A 22,059-nucleotide genomic window follows, 5' to 3' on the forward strand; every position below is an offset into this window, starting at 1 on the left:
CACCGAAAACACTAACTTTAAATATCATGAGCACCCCTGTGTTTATTGCAGCATTATTTACAGTTGCCAAGATATGGAAACAGCCCAAGTGTCCATCAGTAGATGAGTGGATAAAGCAACTATGGAACATTTACACAATGGAGTTCTACTCAGCCTTAAAAAAAAAAGAAAAAGAATATTTTACCATTTGCGACAGTATGGATGAACCTGGAGAACATTATTCTGAGTGAAATAAGCCAGTAAGAGAAAGAGAAATACCATATGAGTTCACTCATGTGGAATCTAATGAACAAACCGAACTAAGAAGTGAAGCAGACAAACTCGTAGTTGGAGAGCAGATGACAGCTAGTGGCGAGGGGGTAGGTTTAGGGGCTGGAGGGATTGAGCAAAAAGGAAAAAGGATTCATGGACATGGACAACAGTGTGGTGATTGCTGGGGGGAGGGGTGGTAAAAGGGGACTAAATGGTAATGGAAAAAATACAATAAAGAGTTTTTTTTAAGCCATTCTTTCTCCCATTGCACTGAAGTATCACCTTTGTCATAAATCAGAGGCTGGGTGGGTCTACTCCAGCCTCCCTCTGTTCTGTTCAAATAACCTTATTGAGTTATAATTCACATACCACAAAATCCACCCTATTGAAATATTTGCAGAGTTGTGTAACCATCACCATCATCAGATTCCATAACATTTTCATCACTCCAGCGAAACACCATACCATTAGCAATCACTTCCTTGGTCCCATAAACTGAATGTGTCCTCGTAAGATTCATGTGTGGAAACCTAATCACCAATGTGAGGTATTTGGAAGTGGGGATTTAGGGAGGTAATTAGGTCATGATGGCAGAGCCCTCATGAATGGGATTAGTGCCCTTATAAAAGAGATTACCAAGAAATCCCTTGCACCTTCTGACATGTGAGGACACAGTGAGAAGACAGCCATCTATGAACCAGAAGCTCTCACCAGACACGAAATCTGCTGGTGCCTTGATCTTGGACTTCCCAGACTTCAGAACTATAAGCAAGAAATTTTGGTTGTTTATAAGCTACGCAGTCTATGGTATTTTGGTACAGCAGTACAAATGGACTAAGACACCTATTATCCACTAGTGTACAAATCTGCTTTTTTTCACTATGGATTTGCCTGTCCTGGACATTTTATGTAAATAAAATCATAAAATATGTGTCTGGCTCCTTTTACTTATTATGATTTCAAGGTTTATGTCTTAAATTTTTTTGGTAAAAAAATACATTTAAAAATTTGCAATTTTTACATGTACAATTCAGTGGCATTAATTGCATTCACAGTTTTGTGCAACATCATCACTGTTCCTGCACTGGCTTATCAATCGAAACAGAAACTTTGTGCTCATTAAGCGGTAACTGCACATTTCTCTTTTCCCCCAGCCCCTGACTACCACTAATCTACTTTGTTTTTCTATAAGTTTGCCTGTTAGGGGCATTTCATACAAGATCTGTCCTTTTGTGCCTGCCTTATTTCACTTAGCATAATGTTTTCAAAGTTCATCCATGTTGCAAGTATCAAAACATTTTTATGGCCTGATAATATTCTAATATATGATTACGTGGTATACGGACATGCTACATTTCCTTTTTTCATTCATCAGTTGAGAACATTTGGATTTTTAGCTTTTGGCTCTTGTGAATAATGTTGAATTTTGTGAACAAGTTCTGTGTGAATATGTGTTTTCAGTTTTCTTGAATGTATACCTAGGAGTGAATTGCTGGGTCATATGTTAACTCTGTATTTAACTTTTAGAGGAACTGCCAAACTTTTCCAAAGCAGTTGTACCACTTCACATTTTCTGCAGCAATGTATAAGGGTTCCAGTTTGTTCACATTCTTGACAATACTTAATGATTATCTGTATTTTTTATTATGACCATCTTGGTCAGTATGCAATGGGATCTCCCTGTGGTTTTGATTTGCATTTCCCTAATGATTAATTATATCGAGCACCTTTTTGTTTGCTTATTGACATTTATATATCTTTTTTGGAGAAGAATCTATTCTTACTCTTTTTTTTTCTTTTTTTAATTATTTGTCTTTGTTGTTTTGGGTTATTTATTTATGTGTCCAAAATATGTTTATGGGGATGTTTCCCCACTTGCTTGATTCAGGTGCTTTTAGTGCTGCTTCCTTCTGAAGGAATATCCTTCTCTGAGCCTTGCTTTTCTTCTTGTAGTCTAACAGAGGACAGGTGAGCAGCCAACACACAAAACTACTGTGTGTGCATGGCTGAAGATGGTGGTGATTTTAAAGCATCCTGGGTGGTTTTCATCCATGAAGTAGGAATTGGGGCTCTGCACCAGGTGCTTCTTGTGTTTCCTCTTTTTCTCTTCTAGAGAGGAATGAATGAGATCCTTTGTGAGAGGCATGTTGTGGGGAGGCCCCTGCCCTGAAAAGGTGTCTTTTTATTATTGAGTTTTAAAAATTCTTTATATAATCAAAATACAAGTCCTTTGTCAGTCATGCTTTACAAATATTTTCTCTTATTCTGTGAGTTGTCTTTTTACTTTCTTGATGGTGTCTTTTAAAGCACTAAAGTTTTAAATTTTGATGAAATCCAGTTTATTTTTTTCTTTTGTTGCTTGTACTTCTGGTGTCATCTAAGGAAGTATTTTGGCTGTCCAAGATAATGAAGATTTACACCTCTCTTTCTAAGCTTGTGCATTTAGGTCTTTCATCCATTTTGAGTTAATAGTTGTATATGGTATGAGGTAGGGATCCAGCTTCATTCTTTTGTATGTTGATATTTATTGTTCCAGCACTATTTCTTGAAAATAATATTCTCTCCACATTGAATTGTCTTAGGACTGCTGTAGCATATACTTTTTAGAGTTAAATTTAATTGCTGTCTGTCAGAAATGTTTTGGAGAGTTTTTGAAGCATTCCTTAAGGTAACTGGAAATATTTAGATTGCCACAAGATAAATAGGGAAATTTCAAAAAGCTACTTAAGTTCTTCTTATCCTTAATTAGAATATTTACTGATTTTGCTCATGTGACAAATCTTCTGTAAGTCCAGAGCGTTTGGACAGTATTACTGTACCTTCTGAGTACTTTGAGAGATTTTTGTTGACTGTGTGATTACTGTATTTTTCACTCCATGAGATGCACCTGACCATAAGATGCACCTAAGTTTAGAGGAGGAAAACAAGAAAAATTCTGAACCAAATGGTGTACTTAAATATTTAATAAAATATAACAATAATATTTCAACCATGTAAAGTGAACAGCAGTCAACAGTGGTATTAAGAACTGTCATCACTGTCACTTAACAAATGAGGAGAGACTTTAAGGTTCAAGTACTCTTCTAGTTTTCTGGGAACCCCAGTCAGGTAATACACATCATGGTCTGTGATGCAATGTTTGCTCCATAAGACACACAGACATTTCCCCCCACTTTTGGGGGGGGAAAAAGTGTGTCTTGAGTGAAAAATATGGTAATTATTGAGGTAATTTTTTTTTTTTTTTGAATTGTGAAAACCGTCTCTTGGGCCTAGCCATGCCCTTTGAAGCAAGAGAATAAGAAAGATTTCTTTTTTTTCTTTTTTGACAAACTGTTCACTGAATTTTGTGTCAGTATGAGATGTTTCTTGTATTCTAGAATCCCAGGATTCAGGGAGGTGGTAAAGTAGCAGTGATGATGAGTAAATTGTCTTGAAGTGATGGTACCAGGACCTAGCCCCTTATAGTGAACTCTGCATCTATTCCTTACTTGAAAAGTGAACAAAGTCTGAGATTATACAAGTTTATAGTTTAGATCTTTAAGCAAGGAATATTATTGCAGTATCTCATGTGAACACAATATGGACTATATTCTTCTAGCAGCAGTAGGAAACTAATCTTGGATAATCACAATCTCCAGCAACATTAATGTACAGATATCTTGGTGTCCACTGTAAATGACCCTGTAAATGACATGTAGTATACTGATATGTATTTGTCTTAAATACAATGTAGATGAATTTCACCCCTTAAATAGATCTGAAGACAGCATTATTTGAGACACCTGTAGAACATTATATGCTGAAGAATGAGTTTTGAGATTGGTTTGTTAGAACTGTTTTTATGGCCTTTTAAACATATATACATAGTCTCAAGGTTCTCTGCTGTAATTACTTAATAGCAAAAGGAAATATAGTAACTTTAAAGTGGAGAAACCTGAGGGGTCATCTTGACCAAGTGATCAAAGTGAACATCACCAGTGTTAGAACAAACGCATCATGTGCTTCCTACTAAGATATGTTGAAAAGGACACCACCTGACTTCTGTGGTGTTTCTGCCAAAAATGCTTAAGCTGAGCCTAATTGTGATAAAACATCAAACAAACCTAAATTGAGAGACATTCTACAAAGTAACTGACCTGTATTCTTTAAAACATGAAGGTCAAGAGAGCCAATGACTGGAGAATGTCCCAGGTTAAAGGAGCCCAAAGAGAAATAGCTGTACGTAATGTGTGATCCTGGATTGGAGCCTTGACAGGAGGAAAAAAGGATATAAAGTACATTATTGAGACAGTTGATTTTGATAATTGCACTGTGATTATGTAAGAGAAAGTCCATTTCCTTAGCAGGTACACATGAAGTGTTTAAGGGTAGAGGGGCATGATGTCTCCACTTTATTCACAGTTGTGAAAAAAAGTCATGTATGTGTGCATACATATGTATACATATAGAGAAGATGATAAAGCATATGGGACAAAATATAAACATCTGATGGGTCTGAGATATGGGATTTCCTTGTGCAGATCTTGCAACTTTTCTGTCAGTTTGAAATTACAATAAAAGTTACAGAAGAGTAACTGTGAGTTGGTGTTAAAATTCTTTACCAGTTCACCATCATAATTTTTTATTTTCTTCTATGCTCCTTTGCAGAATAGCTTTTAAACCAATATGCTTAATTATGCCTTCCCATTACAGGGTTCTTCAGATTCCAGAATAGTTTGAATTAGGCTTAAAAGCAATTATGTTTTGAGATCCAGCAAGATGGCGGCGTAGGCAGGCGTGGCTCGCCTCTTCAGATGCCACCTCAAAATTGTAACTAAAGTATAGAACAGCCATCAGCCAGAACTGTCAGAAATCTGACAACTACAGAATTACGTAAACCACATCCATTGAGATGGGTAGGAGGGACACAGACACAGAATTGGCTGGTCTCTCACCCGTGTGTGGTGCATCTCAGGAGAGTAAAGTCCCAGCCCCACACCAGGCCCCCCAGCCCAGGGTTCCAGTGTCAGGAAGATAAGTCCCCACTTCTGGCTGCAAAAACCAGTAGGTATTGAGTTGGTGAAAGAAACTGCTGGACCCCCAAGCAGTTCCTCTTAAAACACCCACACACAGACTCACTTCCTCAGACTTATTCCCTCTGAGCTCCAGCACCAGGGGAGCAGCTTGAAAGGCACCAGTGGCATAAAGGAGGGAACTGAAGTGTCTGGTATCAAGGCAAGCAGAGGCCATTGTCTCTTTTCTAAACCCTTCCCCCACAGAGCCTTGGAGCTGGTGCCATAGCTGAGACTCCATCAACCTGGATAACACTATTTGACCTACCTCGGAGAGCCTCAGAGATTCTGCCCCACCCAACTTACAGACCCACCCAAGCTGCTTTCCCATATAAATGGCTGGTATGGGCTCATGCTTCACAACTTCCCAAATCTATTAAGCAACAGCTGGCCTTAGGTCCAGGCCCAGCACAAGTAGCAGCCATCTGCAGATTGCTTTATAACTCAGGCAGGGTGGCCCCGGGCAAAACAGGTGTTGGTTGAGTTTGGCCTGCACCACCCGGGAAACCCCAGGGCCAGTGCATCTAGAGGACAGCTACATACCACATAGGAGCACCACCACCCTGCCCCTGCACAGCTGATCCTCCTTGGAGGATGGAGGTTGGTTGTCAGTGGTCACAGCCAGTCCTTGCAGCTGAATGGCCTGAGTAAATCCCTCCTGTTGATCTGCCAACAGCAGCCAAGGCTCAACTACAAGAGGAGGGTGTACTGAGCCCACATGAAGGGTGCACTTCGAGTATCTAGCTTGAGTGATAGGGAAGGCTGTGCCATTGGGTCCTACAACATGCCTACTACATTAGGTCAAACTGCCAAGACACAGAGTCAAAACGGCTCTGTTTAATACACAAACACAGGGAGGCTGCTAAATTGAGGAGACAAAGAAATGCCCAAATAAAAGAACAGAACAAAACCCCAGAAAAATAACTAAATGAAACAGAGATAGCCAGCCTGTCAGAATCAGAGTTCAGAATGCTGGTAGTAAGGATGCTCAGAGACATGACTGAGTATGGTCACAAAATAAAGGAAGAAGTGAAGGTTATAAAAGTGAAAAAAAGAAAAATATACAGGAAACCAACAGTGATGGGAAGGAAGCCGGGAATCAAGGCAATGATTTGGAACAAAGGGAAGAAATAAACATTCACCTGGAACAGAAAGAACAATAATTTAAAAAAACGAGGAGAGGGTTACAAATTTCAGGGACAAATTTAAATATGCCAACATTTGAATCATAGGGGTGCCAGGAGAAGAGGAGGAGTAAGAAATTGAAAACCTATTTAAAAAAAATAATGAAAGAAAACTTTCCTAATTTGGCGAAGGAAATAGATATATAAGTCCAGGAAGCACAGAGAGTCCCAAACAAGTTGGGCCCAAAGAGGACCACACCAAGACACATCATCATCATCATCATCATCATCATCATCATCATCATCATCATCATCATCATCAAAATGCCAAAGGTTCAAGATAAAGAGAGAATCTTAAAAGCAGCAAGAGAAAAGAATGCAGTTACCTGCAGAGGAATTCCCATGAAACTATCAGGTGATTTCTCAAAAGAAACTGCGGGCAAGAAGGGTCTGGCAAGAAGTATTTGAAGTGATGAAAAGCAAGGACCCACAACCAAGATTACTCTATCCAGCAAAGATATCATTTAGAATGAAAGGGCAGATAAAGTGCTTCCCAGTCAAGGTAAAGCTAAAGGAGTTCATCATCACCAAGCCATTATTATATGAGATGTTAAAGGAATTTATTTAAGAAAAAAAAGATCAAAACTATGAACATTAAAATGACAACAAACTCAAAACTCTCAACAACTGAATCTAAAATATAAAAACAAAGAAACTAAGCGAACAACTAGAATAGGAACAGCATCATAGGTATGGGGATCATTTGGTGGGTTATCAGCTGGGAGAGGGAAGCAAGAGAAAAGGGGAAATGGTGCAGGGATCAAGAAGTATAATTGGTAGAAACAAAATAGACGGGGAAGTTAAGAATAATATAGGAAAGGGTGAAATGAAAGAACTTAAATACCCAACCCCTGGACATGAATTAAGCGGGGAGAGATTCTAGAGGGAAGGGGGTACTGGGCGGAGGGGGGTAAAGGGAAAAAAATTGGGACAACTGTATCAGCCTAATCAATAAAATATACTTCAAAAAAGCAATTATATTTAACATCAGTGGGAATCAAGAAAAATTCCAACATGTAGGCAGTTTGTAGGGAAATGGAACAATCCTGCATTTCTATTTTTAGTGATTTCAAAGTTTTTTTTTCTTTTTGAACTGTAAAGTTTAAAAATATCAGATATAGCCATGTTCAAACAAAGACATTATAAACTGTTGCCAAATAGACATTGTTTAAAGTATACTTTTTTATATATGCTTTATTAGTACAAATTAGAGAATCACTCTCATGACTGCTTGGCATATAAAACAGCTGGGAGTTACGCTTGTTTTATTTGTGGGTCAAACCTGAAATTTAACTTAATAGTGTGTGTGAAGCATATTTAAGTATTATCTTTTTTTCTTAAAATAAGTATAGTTCTGACTTTGAGAGTATTATTTGCCTAATATTTAAAAAAATGAAAAAGCCCTTGAGAACTACAAAGAAGGAAACAAAACTACTCATCATACTTTTCAGAAGTAACTGCGGTGAAGAGTATTTCTTTTCTGTAGTTTAAAAAATATATAATTGGCATGATACTTGTATACAGTTTGACCATGCTTCCTTCATGTAACATCATGCACATCTTCCCACATCATTAAAAGTTCTTTGGCCATATTATTTTTAAACTTTAATAATATTCCATTATATGATATACCAGAACTTAATTATTTACTTATATTTCTGATATTAATTTGGAAGGCAAATAACTAACTCACCCTGGTTATGAATATGGAAGATAAAGAAGAGTGATTAATTTATATAGTGTGCAACAGAAGTAATTGGACATCTTTTTTTATTGGTCCTTGATTTCCATTTCCTTTGAGAAGCATTGTTGGAAGAAAGAGGCTTTCAGCAGTCACATTGCCAGTGTTTTCATAATAAAGAATATGCTCGTACTGGCTGGTGTTGCTCAGTGGGTTGAGTGCCGGCCTGTGAACCAAAGGGTCACCTCACCTGTTCGATAGCGGTTAGGTTGCAGACGAGGTTCCCAGTTGGGGGCACATAATAGATAACCAGACATTGATGTTTCTTTCCCTCTCTCCCGCTCTCTCTAAAAATAAATAAATAAAATCCCCCTTTTTTTTTTTAATTCCAAATATTTAAGGATTAGCTAACAAACAAGCATATTCTTTTTTTAAAAGATTTTACTTATTTATTTTCAGAGAGATGGGAGGGGAGGGAGAAATAGAGGGAGAGAAACACGGATTAGCTGCCCTGCACCCCAGGCATATGCCTTGACTGGGATTTGAACCAGCAACCTTGTAGTTTGGAAGCCAGCGCTCAGTCCACTGAGTCACACCAGCCAAGGCTGGAATTTTAGTTTTAAAATGTATGTACTTTACAGATATTTTGTCAAGTTAAAAATTTATAAAATTAGGGTTTTAATTTGGCAGATATGAATTCAGAGATTTTGAGAATACATATTTTGTTTCAGAAGTATGTAAGATAACCCATATTCAAAATTTAAATCTTTAAACATTATGTTTTTAGTTTGAGTAGCAGACACAAAGCAATAAACATTGCTTTTAAGGTTAGGAATCATAACAATACAGTCTTGGTTACAAAAAGCTGAAAATGATCTTTTAGGTCAGTTTTTTGAATTAGTGATTTACCTTACATTAAAATGCTATTGTTGTAGCAATGTTTAACTATTTGACCAGAAAACACATTTGAATAGTTTAAAGTTTTCCCTTTTTTCCTTTTTGATTGAATAGTATTATTCTCCAGCTATAAGAAGTATTCCTTCCTAAGAAAGCTTTAAGTGTACATGTAAGTATAGGTTCATTAGTGATTGTATATGAGTAAGTTATATGCTCTCTGGTGCTATCAAGGTCATCATGATCTAGGTATGTGGTGGTGTCTGAAACGTCAAAAATAAATACCTGAAATACACATTGATTGCATTCATCTGGAAGGAATCAGTTGGTAGGCCCACTCAAGGTATTAACATCTCTTACAATTTCATGTTTTGGCAGGTAAACCTAGCCTTTAAGCAGCCTGGAAAGAGGCTAGAACACCAAGGAATTAGAATTGAATTTGTAGGTCAAATTGGTGAGTTGTAAAATAGTATTACTTTTTTTTTCTTTGATAACTAGAGGGTTGGATTTAGCACTTAAATAATTGAATTAGAGCTTAGCTTTGTGGAAGGAATTGATTTTGCATAATAAAAGGGTTTATTTTATAAACATTAAATCATGTTTTAATTGTATTAAATGATATCTGAGTCATCCTGCTTTTTATTAAAATTAATTACTAAAAATTAAAGGAGTTAACCAGCCTTGAAAAATAATTCAGGTAAATTAGTTGACTCACTGAAATTTCCATCTGCCTACATTTTTTTCACCAGCTTTACTCACAATTATTTGTCACCTTCATCTGTCACTTTCTAATTACCCAAGCCATTTGTCTTCCTAACCTAGTGTGTGCCTGTCAAGAGAAAACTGTGTGAAAAGGAAAGGTGTAATTTCTTCCTGACTTAGATCAACTTGTGTACATTTCCATACATATATTCAGAGACATTATGTATTTAGCAGGAGTTTAACTGCTAAATATTTTGGTACTGCAGATTCAGAAAAGAGAAACTTGGTCTTTATAATACTGTAGACATAGCTAGTTTTAAATCTAGCTTTCTAAGTTTTACTGTGAATTCTTAAAGTATCAAATTGGAATGGGTAGATATTTATTTAAATGGCTATTCTAGGTGAGATTATGCTCGAAGGCCAAATTATAGTAATTAACTGATTAGTTTTAGTTTTTAGTTTTTTTGTGTGTTATATATAGTTTTATCAAGGTAATACATTTGCCTAACTAAAGCAAAAGAATACAACACTTTTTTCCCTTGAAGGGAGGATGTTCAAATAATTGCTGGAAATGTGTATTTTAAAAACAGCTTCATACTAGGCAAACCCTAACTACATTAAAGGAATGAATTCATTTTCATTGCTTTGGACTTAGAAGTTTGTGTTTAAATGAAATGGTATTAAATATAATTGGTCTTTTTGCTTTTTAAAATTTCTTAGAACTTTTCAATGACAAGAGTAATACTCATGAATTTGTAAACCTAGTGAAAGAACTAGCCTTACCTGGAGAACTGACCCAGAGCAGAAGTTATGATTTTGAATTTATGCAAGTTGAAAAGCCATATGAATCTTACATCGGTGCCAATGTCCGCTTGAGGTATGAAATAGGTGTATTAGAAACTATACGGAGTCAAAACTAGAAAATAATGGTTTCTACAGAGTGTCTTATTAGAACGTCTATTATAATTATGGACTGAAAGACTTAATAGTTCTAAAAATTACGTCAAATGTTTTGTCTGGCTAATGTTGATCTGAGGTAATAAGAGCCTTCTATCATAGAGTTAGGGGAAACCCTGTTTTGAGGAGTTTTAGTCATATACTTTCTTTGTATGAATTGTCCCTTATACTTTGTTATATAAATGGAATTATCCTCTCAATCCATTAGCTTCCCAACAGACCTCATTTATCATTTACTATATGGTTAAAGAGTGGTCTAGAGACGTTTGTAGGCTTAACAATAGCACTCCAAATTCATCTAAAAAGTATGTACACTATTCTTGAAATTGAATTTTTTTTTTTTTTTTTGCACGGTAGGGGTGTTTATTTAAAAATTAGAACTCCTTCATGAAGTAAATAAAGTAAGTTGATCCCAGAAGAGTTCTAGCAATGAGAAGGCTGAGTTAAACAGTTAATGTTTGGTTTTTTAAAACACTGAAATTTATCATAGGAGATTTAACTTGATTTTTCCATTAACTTTGTAGGTATTTTCTTAAAGTTACAATAGTAAGAAGACTGACAGACTTGGTAAAAGAATATGATCTTATTGTTCACCAGCTTGCTACCTACCCTGATGTTAACAACTCTATTAAGATGGAAGTGGGCATTGAAGATTGTCTACACATAGAATTTGAATATAATAAATCAAAGTAAGTACCTTTCACAAACAGATAAATGTTCAGTGAAAATTAAGAAGTAAGCTTTTCAGGTTTTTGTAAATTGGTCAAAGTGAGGGTAGAATTGACATTAACCTGATTTAACAGATCAACAGGCTCTCTGAACTGAAAGGAACTTTAGGACTTTGTTCTGGCTTCTGACTCAGTGCAAGTCTCTTTCGTATCCTATTCCTGATGAGTCTGCTTGGTCCTTTTTTGTAGAGCATCTTACCATCTCAGAAGGCAGCTAATCCCTATGTCCATAAAAATTTATTTTACTTGCCTAACATCACTTTAGCCTATTATCTTTTTAAAACTAAATAAAAATACTTTTTTCTGACAAACAATAAATACATTTTCATTGAAAATTTTGATAATGTAGGAGAGTTGCAGGAAGTAAAAACATCACATATTTTCACCTTTACCATTTAACAATCAAGATATTTTCTTATGTCTTTACATGTGGGAGGAGGAGGTATATATGTTGTATTTTTACAGAAATGGGTTTTTTGTTTCGTTTAACACCTCTTTAAACTTTGTTATGGAAAATTTCAAACTAAAGTATATGAACAGTATAATGAATCCTCACACACTCATTGCTCAGCTCCAGATGCGTTTTGTCTGTATTCGGCCCTACACTCCCCATAGATTGTATGGCAGCAAATTGCAGACATAAAATTTCATTTATAAAAATTATGTATAATTTTTAATACAATGACTATTATATCTAAAAATATTAATAATTCCTTAATGTCTTCACATATCCAAACATTTACATTTTCCTGTATTGTTTTATACCGGGTTTGTTAAAATCAGTATTCAAACAAGATTTGTTCAAATTCAGTGCATCCACATTGCATTTGGTTGTTTGACTCTTAAATCTAGTTTATAGGCTTTTCCTGCTGTTTTTTTCATTAAAGTTTGTTTGTTGAAGAACTGGATGTATACATACTTTTATTCCCTTCCTGTGCACTCTTCTGTTACATGATTTTTATTGTCATGTCCCAGTTTATATTACTGAAAATGTGATACACATGCCTTCAGAGTCTTAAATTACTGGGTTGGCCAAAAAGTCCGTTCAGTTTTTTTCCGTGAAATAAAGACACATTTTTCATTTTCACCAATAACTTCATTGATTTGGATATTTTGAGTATGTCTGCTACCTCCCTCTATTTGCTTCTAATGGGTAGGGGCCGGGGTGCTGCTAAACATCTTCCAATGCATAAGACAGCCCACAGCTAAGAATTATTTGGCCAAAATGTCAGTAGTACCAAGAAACTTCACAAACCACTTTGACATGTTTGATCAGTCACAGCACCTTCTCTATACATTGCACAGATCTTTTTTTGCATTTCGGTTGCGGTTTCACCTTTCTTGAAATAATAAAGCATAATATGCTGAGAATGTCGTTCGTCTTCTAGCTTCAATATTAAAATGACTGCACAGAGATTCACCGATTTTGATGTGTTTTTTAAATGCCTGCTGATATGACAACTGTCACAATACAATCTAACAAAATTGTTTCAAATGAAATGAAAGACAACTAAGTACTATTAGAGCCATCGTATGGACAAAACTAAATGAACTTTTTAGCCAACCCAATATATCATTGGTAAAATTATTAGGTAGTTTAGGACTTAAAAACTTCTCACTGGGAATCTTCAGACTGAGATAATTGTATCAATCAACTCTAGGGTATTTTGAGATGCAAACCTGGGAGAAGACTTAAAAAGCCTTCTGGGTATTGTAGGAATTCCGTTTTATTACTACTTTATTTCAAGGTACTTGGAAAAGGTCTATTTTAGAAATATCTAAATTCAACTAGGAAGTCTCTCTTTGAGGCCCAGTGATTTGTTAGCTACACTATTCTATCACTTGGAGTAATAATGATACTAAACTCTTGTATAGAGATTTTATTGTTCAAGAACAACTTCATACACCAAATGAATATTTCAAGTATAAGAATCTTAATTTGCCATGCTTAAGTTCTTTGGAAACTAAGTTAACCTCTGAGTAAGGACTAACAGGTAATTTTTCCTTCTGAAGTGTATTGATAGGTAAAAATTTGATTCCTTATTTATATAGTATAGTCATGCACCGCATAACGACATTTCATTCAACAACACACCACATATACAATAGTGGTATAACATAAGCCTCAGTGTATAGTAGTCTATACTATCTAGGTTTGTGTAAGTGCACCCTATGATGTCCACACAATGACAAGATTGCCTGATGATGCCTTTCTTACAACGTATCCTCATCATTAAACAGTACATACTGTAAATTAATACTTTTTTGAAAAAGAGGAACATTAAACAATATGAATGGTCAGAGTGGTGTTCTTAAATAGTTATTAATCTGAAGATGTTTAATAAAGCCTTTAGGGCATATTTCACTTTTTCTTTGTTTATTAAATATTTAGTAAGTGAGATATATTCTTTCCCCAAAGGTATCATTTAAAGGATGTGATTGTTGGAAAGATTTACTTCTTATTAGTAAGAATAAAAATTCAACATATGGAGTTACAACTGATCAAAAAAGAAATCACAGGAATTGGTAAGTTGAAATAGTATTTGGATGGAAATTCCTGTTTCAGTTGAAATTTTTAAATCTTAAAAAATTATTTAAATAAAATATTCACATTGGATACTGATTTTGGTACTTAATATTTCTGGCAGTAAGTTACTCTATGTATTTTTTAAAATTGATTTTTGAATACAGTAATTCCTGTGTATCTGGGGGGGATACATTTAAGACCCAGAGTGATGCCCAAAACTATGGCTAGTACTGAACTCTATATACTTTTTTTAAAAATTTATTTATTTTTATTGTTTTTCAATTACAGTTGTCCCATTTTTTCCCCCCATTACTCCCCCCCACCCAGCCCACCCTTTCTTCCACAGTCTTTCCCCACCCCGTTGTCCATGTGTTTTTTTTTTTCTATACAAACAAACCTGTGATAAAGTTTAATTTATAAGTTAGGCATAGTAAGAGAGTAACAACAAAAATAATAAAATAGAACAATTAAACACTATACTATAATAAAAGTTACGTGACTGTGGTCTCATTCTCTCTCAAAATATCTTATTGCACTGTATTTACCCTTCTTCTTGTGATCAAGAGAGATGATGATACAATGCCTGGGTGATGAGATGAAGTGAGGTGAATGATGTAGGGTGACCTGAACACAAGCACTGCGACGCCGTCACAGTTGATCTGATAACTGAGATGGCTACTGTGTGAGAAACAGGCAGCTTATAATTCACGTCCCAGGCAGAACGGGGCCAGATGGCACAAGATTTCATCACGTTACTCAGAACAGCGAGCAACTTAAAACTTGCGAGTTGTTTATTTCTGGAATTTTCCAGTTAATATTTTTGGACTGTGACTGCAGGGAATTGAAACCGTGGTTAAGGGGAGAGAACTACTATAGGTGATAAATTCACACGGTTCAAAAATAAAGTGTAAGGCTGTACAGTAAAAAGTGTGCTATTTCTGTACTTCAGCTGATAGGTAATATATTTACAAGTTTTAAAATCCTTCTAGACTTCCTTTTTGTCTTGATATCATATTGAGGCAGCAGTGGTAGGAGCTGCTCTTTGAGTTTCGCTATGATGCCCAAGGATGACAAGAAGAAAGATGCTGGAAAATCAGCCAAGAAAGACAGACCTAGTGAATAAAACTGGGCAAGGCCAAAAAGAAGTGGTCTAAAGGCAAAGTTGGGGAGAAGCTCAATAATCTACTTTTTGTTTGACAAAGCAACATATGACAAACTCTGTAAGGAAGTCCCCAGCTATAAGGTTATAACCCTAGCTGTTCTCTCTGAGAGACAAAGATCTGTGGCTCCTTGGCCAAGGCAGCCTTTTGGGCGTGCCTTAATAAAAGACTTACTGAGCTAGTTTGAAAGCACAGAGCTCGAGGAAATTACACCAGAAACACCAAAAGTGGGGATGTCCCGGCTGCTGGGGAAGATGCATGAACAAAAGGTCCTACCAGCTGTACATTTAGAAAAACAAAATTTTGTTTAAAATTCTAGGCATTTATGCATATATGCTCAAGTATCTCCAGTTAAATGGTTACATATAATACAAACTTTTCATTTAGTAATACATCTTACAGATCTTTTCATATCAATCTGTAAGAAGGAACATGTTCTCATCTTTTTTTATAGTATACCATTTGATGTATGTAGTAGAATTTAACCACCCATCTTTTATCAGTGGACATACAGGTTGTTTCCAGTCTTTGTTACTACAAAAAGTGCTTCAGTTAATATGTCATTTTGCCTGAGTTTGGCAAGATAAGTGGAACTGCTGTTCCAAAAGACATTTCATTTTAACTTTTGATACTTAATACCAGTTTGTCCTCTTTAGGATTTGTAACAGTTTGCACCTACCAGCAATGAATGTGGAGGAGTGTCTCTTTTCCCTTTGTTCTCACCAGCACAAGGTTATAAAATTTATAGCTGATCTGATGGGTAGGGGGAAGAAGTAGTTTGAATTTAGTTTTCTCATTGTGAGCGAGGGTGAGCATCTTTTCATGTGTGTAAAAGCTATTGCATTTCTTTTCTGTAAATTGCCTATCGATATCCTTTGCCCCACCTCTATTGGATTATGAGCTTTTCTTATTTCTAGGAACTATTTATATATTAAGGAAATCAATCCCTTTTTCTATTAATAACACACACACAAAAACAAAAACCCCAAAAAACTTTTCCCCCAGATTGTTTTGCTATGGTGATTTATGCCATGTGGAAGTTCTATTTATGTAGTCATTTATTAGTTTTTCCTTTTATGGACTCTGGGTTTTATGCCAGAATTATAAAGTTCTGTTTCATACTGAGGTTCTAGGAATAATTTTCTTTGCTTGATTCTACTAAAATAATACATTATAGTTTGGGAATTTTGTTTAAATCATTTGGAATTTGTCCTGACATAAGATAAAAGGTATTAGATCCAGCCTTACTTTTTCCAATATGGCTGACCAACCAGTTGACCCCAAATAATTTATTGGTTCATAAACTGCCTTTAAAAAAATTTTTTTTTATTTATTAAGTCCTTACCCGAGGATGTGTTTATTGATTTTAGGAAGGGGGAGAGAGAGAGAGAGAGAAACATCGATCAGTTGCCTCCTGTACGCACCCTGACTGGGGATTGAACCCGCAACCTAGGTATGTGCCCTGACCGGGAATTGAACCCGCAACTTTTTGGTGTACGGGATGATGCTCCAACCAACTGAGCCACCCAGCCAGGGCCATAAAATGCTTTTTAATTTTAATTAGTACATAGATTTAGTTTGTCTCTTCAGTTTTGTTGGGTATTTTTGCTGAAAATAATTTTAGGCAACATGTTTTAAGAATTTATAATTGGTAGTAATAATTATAAACATCTGTGATTTTTTCTATTTTATTTCATACATTTCTTTTTTTAAATTGTCTTTAATTTTTTAAAGATTTTATTTATTTATTTTTAGAGAGATGGGAAGGGAGGGAGAAAGAGAGAGAAACATCAGTGCGTGAGAGATAGATCATCTGGTTGCTTCTTGCTCTCCACAACCAGAGACCTGACCCTCAACTCAGGCATGTGCCCTGACTAGGAATCGAACTGGCGACCCTTTGGTTGCAGGCTGGCACTCAGTCCATTGAGCCACACCAGCCACAACCATCTGTGATTTCTTAATCGCCATATTTCACATGCTAATAAAAGTTTAAGTGATTTAAAGACATTAAATCAAACCTCAGGTTCCCATTTGTTGTTTTTAAAAAATTGTTAATTGAAATATTTTTTTCTGAATATAAAAATGTTTGATTCTAGAAAATTTTAAATAAAAAATAACCTGTACTCATAATACAGAATGGACTTTAGTCTTTGCATGTTGTATATTTTACAACATTGGGATCATTACTATATGTTTTGATATACTTTTTTCACTTACCATATCATTGACTTCTTAAAAATGTCTGGTGCTTACTTCGGCAGCACAGACACTAAAATTGGAATGATAAAAAGATTAGTATGGCCCCTGTGCAAGGATGACTCGCAGGTTTGTGAAGTGTTCCATATTTTTTACCCAATTAAAAAATAAGTAAAATATTTGATTCCACTCATTTTCTAGAGGGCGAATCCCCAAATTTAAAAGAACTACATGTCAATCAAATATTTAGTTTATGTTAAAGTTAACTTACCTCCAAGAGAAGACAGTTCGAGTGTTGCAGAGAAAACTAGCAAGTCAGTGGTTAGTTCTGATGTGTATTGCTAGTTTCCAGCTTGGAAACTGTAGAAGGAATTCTGTGAAGAAGATTGTCATTGTATATAATCTTTGGGAGGAAGGGAGTGAAACATTCAGTTGAGTGTTATGTGTAGATCATGAAATAGAAAAGAATGAACAACATTTTCAAAAAATGGAAAGATAAATTAGTACTAAAATAATATAGTAGGAAAATAGGAAGAAAGTATTAAGACTTGAAATTATATTCTGGAAATATTTAAATTAATATCATTTACATTATTGTACTAGGACCCAGTACCACAACAGAAACAGAAACAATTGCTAAATATGAAATAATGGATGGTGCACCAGTCAAAGGTAACACACTTTTCATTTGTTTCTTTTGTATCGTGGGTAGTGCAAACAGCAGTGTTCATGGCAGTTTTGTTTGAAAATATTTATGCAGTGTGAGGTGTGAATTCTTAAAGTGATTCCTCAATGTTGTTTTTTAAAATCACCTTTGTATATAAACTGAAGACCGTAATAGTATTTCCTAGTTTGAAATAAGGCTTAATTTTTTCACTCAGTGTAAATTTAGAATTTAAAAGATATGTCTATCTCTTCTCTAGTTCTGGATTTATAATATTTTGATTGTCTTCTGTTACATCTCTGTAAATCTTTCTTATTCTTGCTGAACATAAGATCTAATATAGGTGAGGATTAATTCCTGTGGGATTCTAGAGTCCTTATAGCCCCCAAGAAAATAAGTTCCATTACCAGATATTCTTTATTGTGTAAAATAGTGAAGCCAGTATTTATCATTTTAAATTTATGTCTTTGCTTTTCGTCACTCTCTTAGTAATTACTTCAAAAAATAGTTATTTATTGAGTGCCAGTTCCTCTCAGGTGCTCTCAAGTTCCCTACCAAGTTCCCTATCGCTTATTTGACAGCTGAAACCAAGATGCAAAGAGGTTAAAAAACCTGTTAAAGGAGATACAGTGTAGGGAAGGCAGAATTTTACTTTTACCTATCTTAGATTTTCAGTTGGGACTGTTCAAGAAAAATATTAATAAGAGGAGGACAGTTTCTTGAATGCATGCAGTGCACATCGTGCAGGAGAAACCTCAACAAAAAAAGTAACTCAAAGCAGTGGCTTAGAATTTCAGCTGATAATACAGCATCTTCAAAAGAATAATAATTTGGAGAGAAATGACTAGACAAAAAAAAAAAGTGAGTTTAGCCTTCTAGGTGGGCAAACTGGGGGAAAGTAAACACATGGGAGGAATGGAATGAGGTTTGTTTGCAGATTGCTCTCATCCCTCCCCGAGCTAATGAGTCTGCCTCCAGTAAAAGGAGAATTTCTATCCTGCCTTAAGGCAGAAAAGGGGCAGCCTTTTCTGCTTTTGCTGCTTAATTGCCTTTGGCTCAAAATAATTAATGTCTGAGGCATATTTTGTGGTGGCATATTCTGGTTTCCTTCAGTAGCTGATAATTGCAGAGTTGGAATTTGAGCCCAGGCCTTTCTGACTCCAAGATTCGTGTGTGTGTACTCTTTTAAGTTACGCAATATTACTTTGTAAAAGTCCAGCAGCCACAATTTTTTAAAAGATTTTACTTATTTTTAGAGAGAGGGGAAGGAAGAGAGTAAGAGAGGGGGAGAAACATCAATATGTGGTTGCCTCTCGCGTGCCCCAACCAGGAACCCGGCCTGCAACTCAGGCATGTGCCCTGGCTGGGCATTGAACCAGCAACTCTTTGCTTCAAAGCTGGCACTCAGTCCACTGAGCCATACTAGCCGGGGCAGCCACAATTTTTTATGTAAAGTGATGGTTCTATATCTCATGAAATAGATAATGCATAAGAAAAATATTATATAAAAAAGATTCCAAATGGAATATGCAAGTAATTACCCTTAGGAAAACAGAAGCCATAAGAATCTGAATATCAGTCTTTTTGGTAATGAAAGAATGTCATCATTCTGATCATGTTGTTTTGGATGAATTAGTAGTAAGTATTCAAGAATTTACACAAATGCTTAGAAATTAAGGTGAATTTCATGAAAGCAGAAAATAGCTGGCAGTGTTCTAAGCTTTTTATGACATGTTAACCCATATAGTCCTTACAAATTGTCTACAAGATGGGTATTATTGATATTCTCCATTTCACAGATGATGAACTTGAAAAATTGTCCAAGTGACCTGATGAAGGTCACACAGCCAGTAAACAATAGAGTTGGGATTAGAATCCAGGCATTCTGGCTCTAGAACAGTAGTTCTCATCTAGGGGCAATTTTGGACCCCCACACTCACCCTCGCCCTACACATTTGGCAGTGCCTGGAGACATTTTTTTTTCTTTTTTTTAAATTGTTCTTCTAATACAGTTGTCCCCGATTTTTCCCCTGTTGCTTTCCCCTGCCCCACCCACCCCTGGAGACATTTTTGATTATCACACTTGGGGAATGCTACTGGAATATAGTGAGTAGAGGCCAGGGATGATGCTAAACCTCTACAGTGCATAGGACCTTACCCACAATAAAGAATTAACAAGCTCAAAATGTTAACAGTGCCAAGGCTGAGAAACCTTGGTTTAAGGTTTTAGTTATGCTGCCCGCTCATGAGGAACTGACACACTGATATCTTCTCTAATATTTTAGAATTCAATGGAAATTGCTTTTCTTTCAGGTGAATCAATTCCAATAAGACTATTTTTGGCGGGATATGACCCAACTCCAACAATGAGAGATGTAAACAAAAAATTCTCAGTAAGGTACTTTTTGAATCTAGTCCTCGTTGATGAGGAAGACAGAAGGTACTTCAAGCAGCAGGTATGGCACCACCCAGGCTAGTATTTTGTCCATTGGCAGTTCTAAAAATACCTGAACAAATTCATTTTTCTAAGCTTTATTGTACTGAACAAGGGGGTTACTAAGTGAAAACGCTGAGCGTAGGATAAGTAAGTAGGTGTGAGTGGAGTTGTGTGGTGATAGATCTCCTCCCAGTCATTCTGCAGGACTCCAGAATGGGCTACAATGTAGCAGGGTTTTTATTTTTCTCTTGAAAGTTTTTTTTAATAAAAACAATACCTACTGTTTGTTTAAAAAAGAAAAGAAAAAGAAATCAGGCAGTGAAGAACAAATTGAAGTAAAGGTCATCAAAAATTCCACCCTCACTGTGATAAATTTTCCAGACAGCATTGTGTATGTGTGTTTTTAGATCACATAAAGCATATTATTCTACATTTTTTTCACTCAGTACTGTCTTGAATATCTTTTCTTTATCAACAAATACAAATTTGCATCCACACTTTTAATGACTAAATTAACTTGATGGACTTGGGGGTTTCCCTTTTTTTCCTTATTGATTCTGTTATAAATGTCCATGAAATGACCCAAATCTAATACTTTCTTATATAAAATATCTGTCATAAAACTTGTTCTCATTTCAAAATCAAAGCCTTTGGTGAATTTTGAGTGAAGATTGTGATTAGATGGTGTTTTGTTTGTTTTTTGAATTGTGAACCAGATTAATAAATATTTGAGTGTCAGTTGAGTGTTAAAAACTAATTAGAAATTATTCTGTGCTGAGTACTATGAAGAACACAAAAACTACCTTGTATAAAAATGGATTGTCCTCAAGAATCTCACATTGCACACATATGGAAAAAGAAAAATACAAGTTAAATGACAGAAAATTTAATAGTTTGACAGTAATTTAGAAAAGAGAAAATTTATTCCATTAATGCTGCCATATTATATGAAATTTACCATTTCCAAGTCAATTATGTATTGTGGCCTTATTGAATAAGTATATTGCTTCCCATAGATATTCATTTGGATGTTTAAATTCTGAAATGTTGGTTTTAAAAAAAGCGTGTCATGACTTTATGAAGCAAATAATTTTAGGAATTCAGAAGAGAAGTGATCTCAGGGTAGATTGATTAGGGTCAGATTTAGATAAGCTGAGGAATAGAGTGTTAAAGAATACGTATATGGGGCAATATGTAGGGCAAGCTTATTTGGAGTATATTGGAGGCAGAGAGTAACTCAGTTTGGCAGCTGAGGGTGGGGGTTCTACGGAGGGAAGGGAGTGATGTTGGTACATTGGATAATGGTTTTGGAGGGCCCTGAATTAGAAAGGGGCCTCAGGTAAGCAAGGCAGTCATCTACCAGGAAGGTATTTTAATATCTTAAGATTGAAGTGACAAGGGCTTGAACTTGGATAAGGGCAGTGGAACAGCAAACCAAAGGACAGAGTTAGTCTTTAAATCAATAATAGCGAGAATTTTGTGCCAGATGGGATTGGTGGCGGCAGTGGTGGTGTGCATGGGTGCTGGTGGAGGGAAGCAGAGTTGGCATAAGGGCATTCTATGACTAGAATTGGAAGGACGTGGGTCATTCAGGGCTTTAGTAAGGAAGAATTTCATTTTGTTTTG

The 22,059-nt window shown here is 35.7% G+C and overlaps 1 protein-coding gene, 1 non-coding gene and 1 pseudogene across 4 annotated transcripts in view; 2 read left to right on the forward strand and 1 right to left on the reverse strand.

The window, feature by feature from the left end:
- VPS26A (VPS26 retromer complex component A) overlaps positions 1 to 22,059 on the forward strand; it is a 37,804-nt gene that overhangs the window by 11,928 nt on the left and 3,817 nt on the right. The window contains exons 3-8 of one of the 3 annotated variants that reach the window (XM_090278118.1): positions 9,441 to 9,516; positions 10,485 to 10,641; positions 11,246 to 11,410; positions 13,869 to 13,975; positions 17,936 to 18,004; positions 20,310 to 20,452. In XM_090278118.1, the coding sequence (XP_090134244.1) occupies positions 9,441 to 9,516; positions 10,485 to 10,641; positions 11,246 to 11,410; positions 13,869 to 13,975; positions 17,936 to 18,004; positions 20,310 to 20,452 (717 nt within the window). The remainder of the gene's footprint in view (positions 1 to 9,440; positions 9,517 to 10,484; positions 10,642 to 11,245; positions 11,411 to 13,868; positions 13,976 to 17,935; positions 18,005 to 20,309; positions 20,453 to 22,059) is intronic. The other 2 variants (XM_090278119.1, XM_090278120.1) reach the window with 2 other exon arrangements.
- Positions 2,147 to 2,398, reverse strand: LOC150010207 (small ribosomal subunit protein eS27-like pseudogene; annotated as a pseudogene).
- LOC150010208 (U6 spliceosomal RNA) lies at positions 17,382 to 17,485 on the forward strand. The gene has a single exon (XR_016511471.1). It is a non-coding gene; the product is annotated as a U6 spliceosomal RNA (small nuclear RNA).

This window comes from Furipterus horrens, unplaced genomic scaffold (assembly GCF_987537825.1).
Source record: "Furipterus horrens unplaced genomic scaffold, mFurHor1.1.pri manual_scaffold_5, whole genome shotgun sequence".
Classification (NCBI taxonomy): domain Eukaryota; kingdom Metazoa; phylum Chordata; class Mammalia; order Chiroptera; family Furipteridae; genus Furipterus; species Furipterus horrens.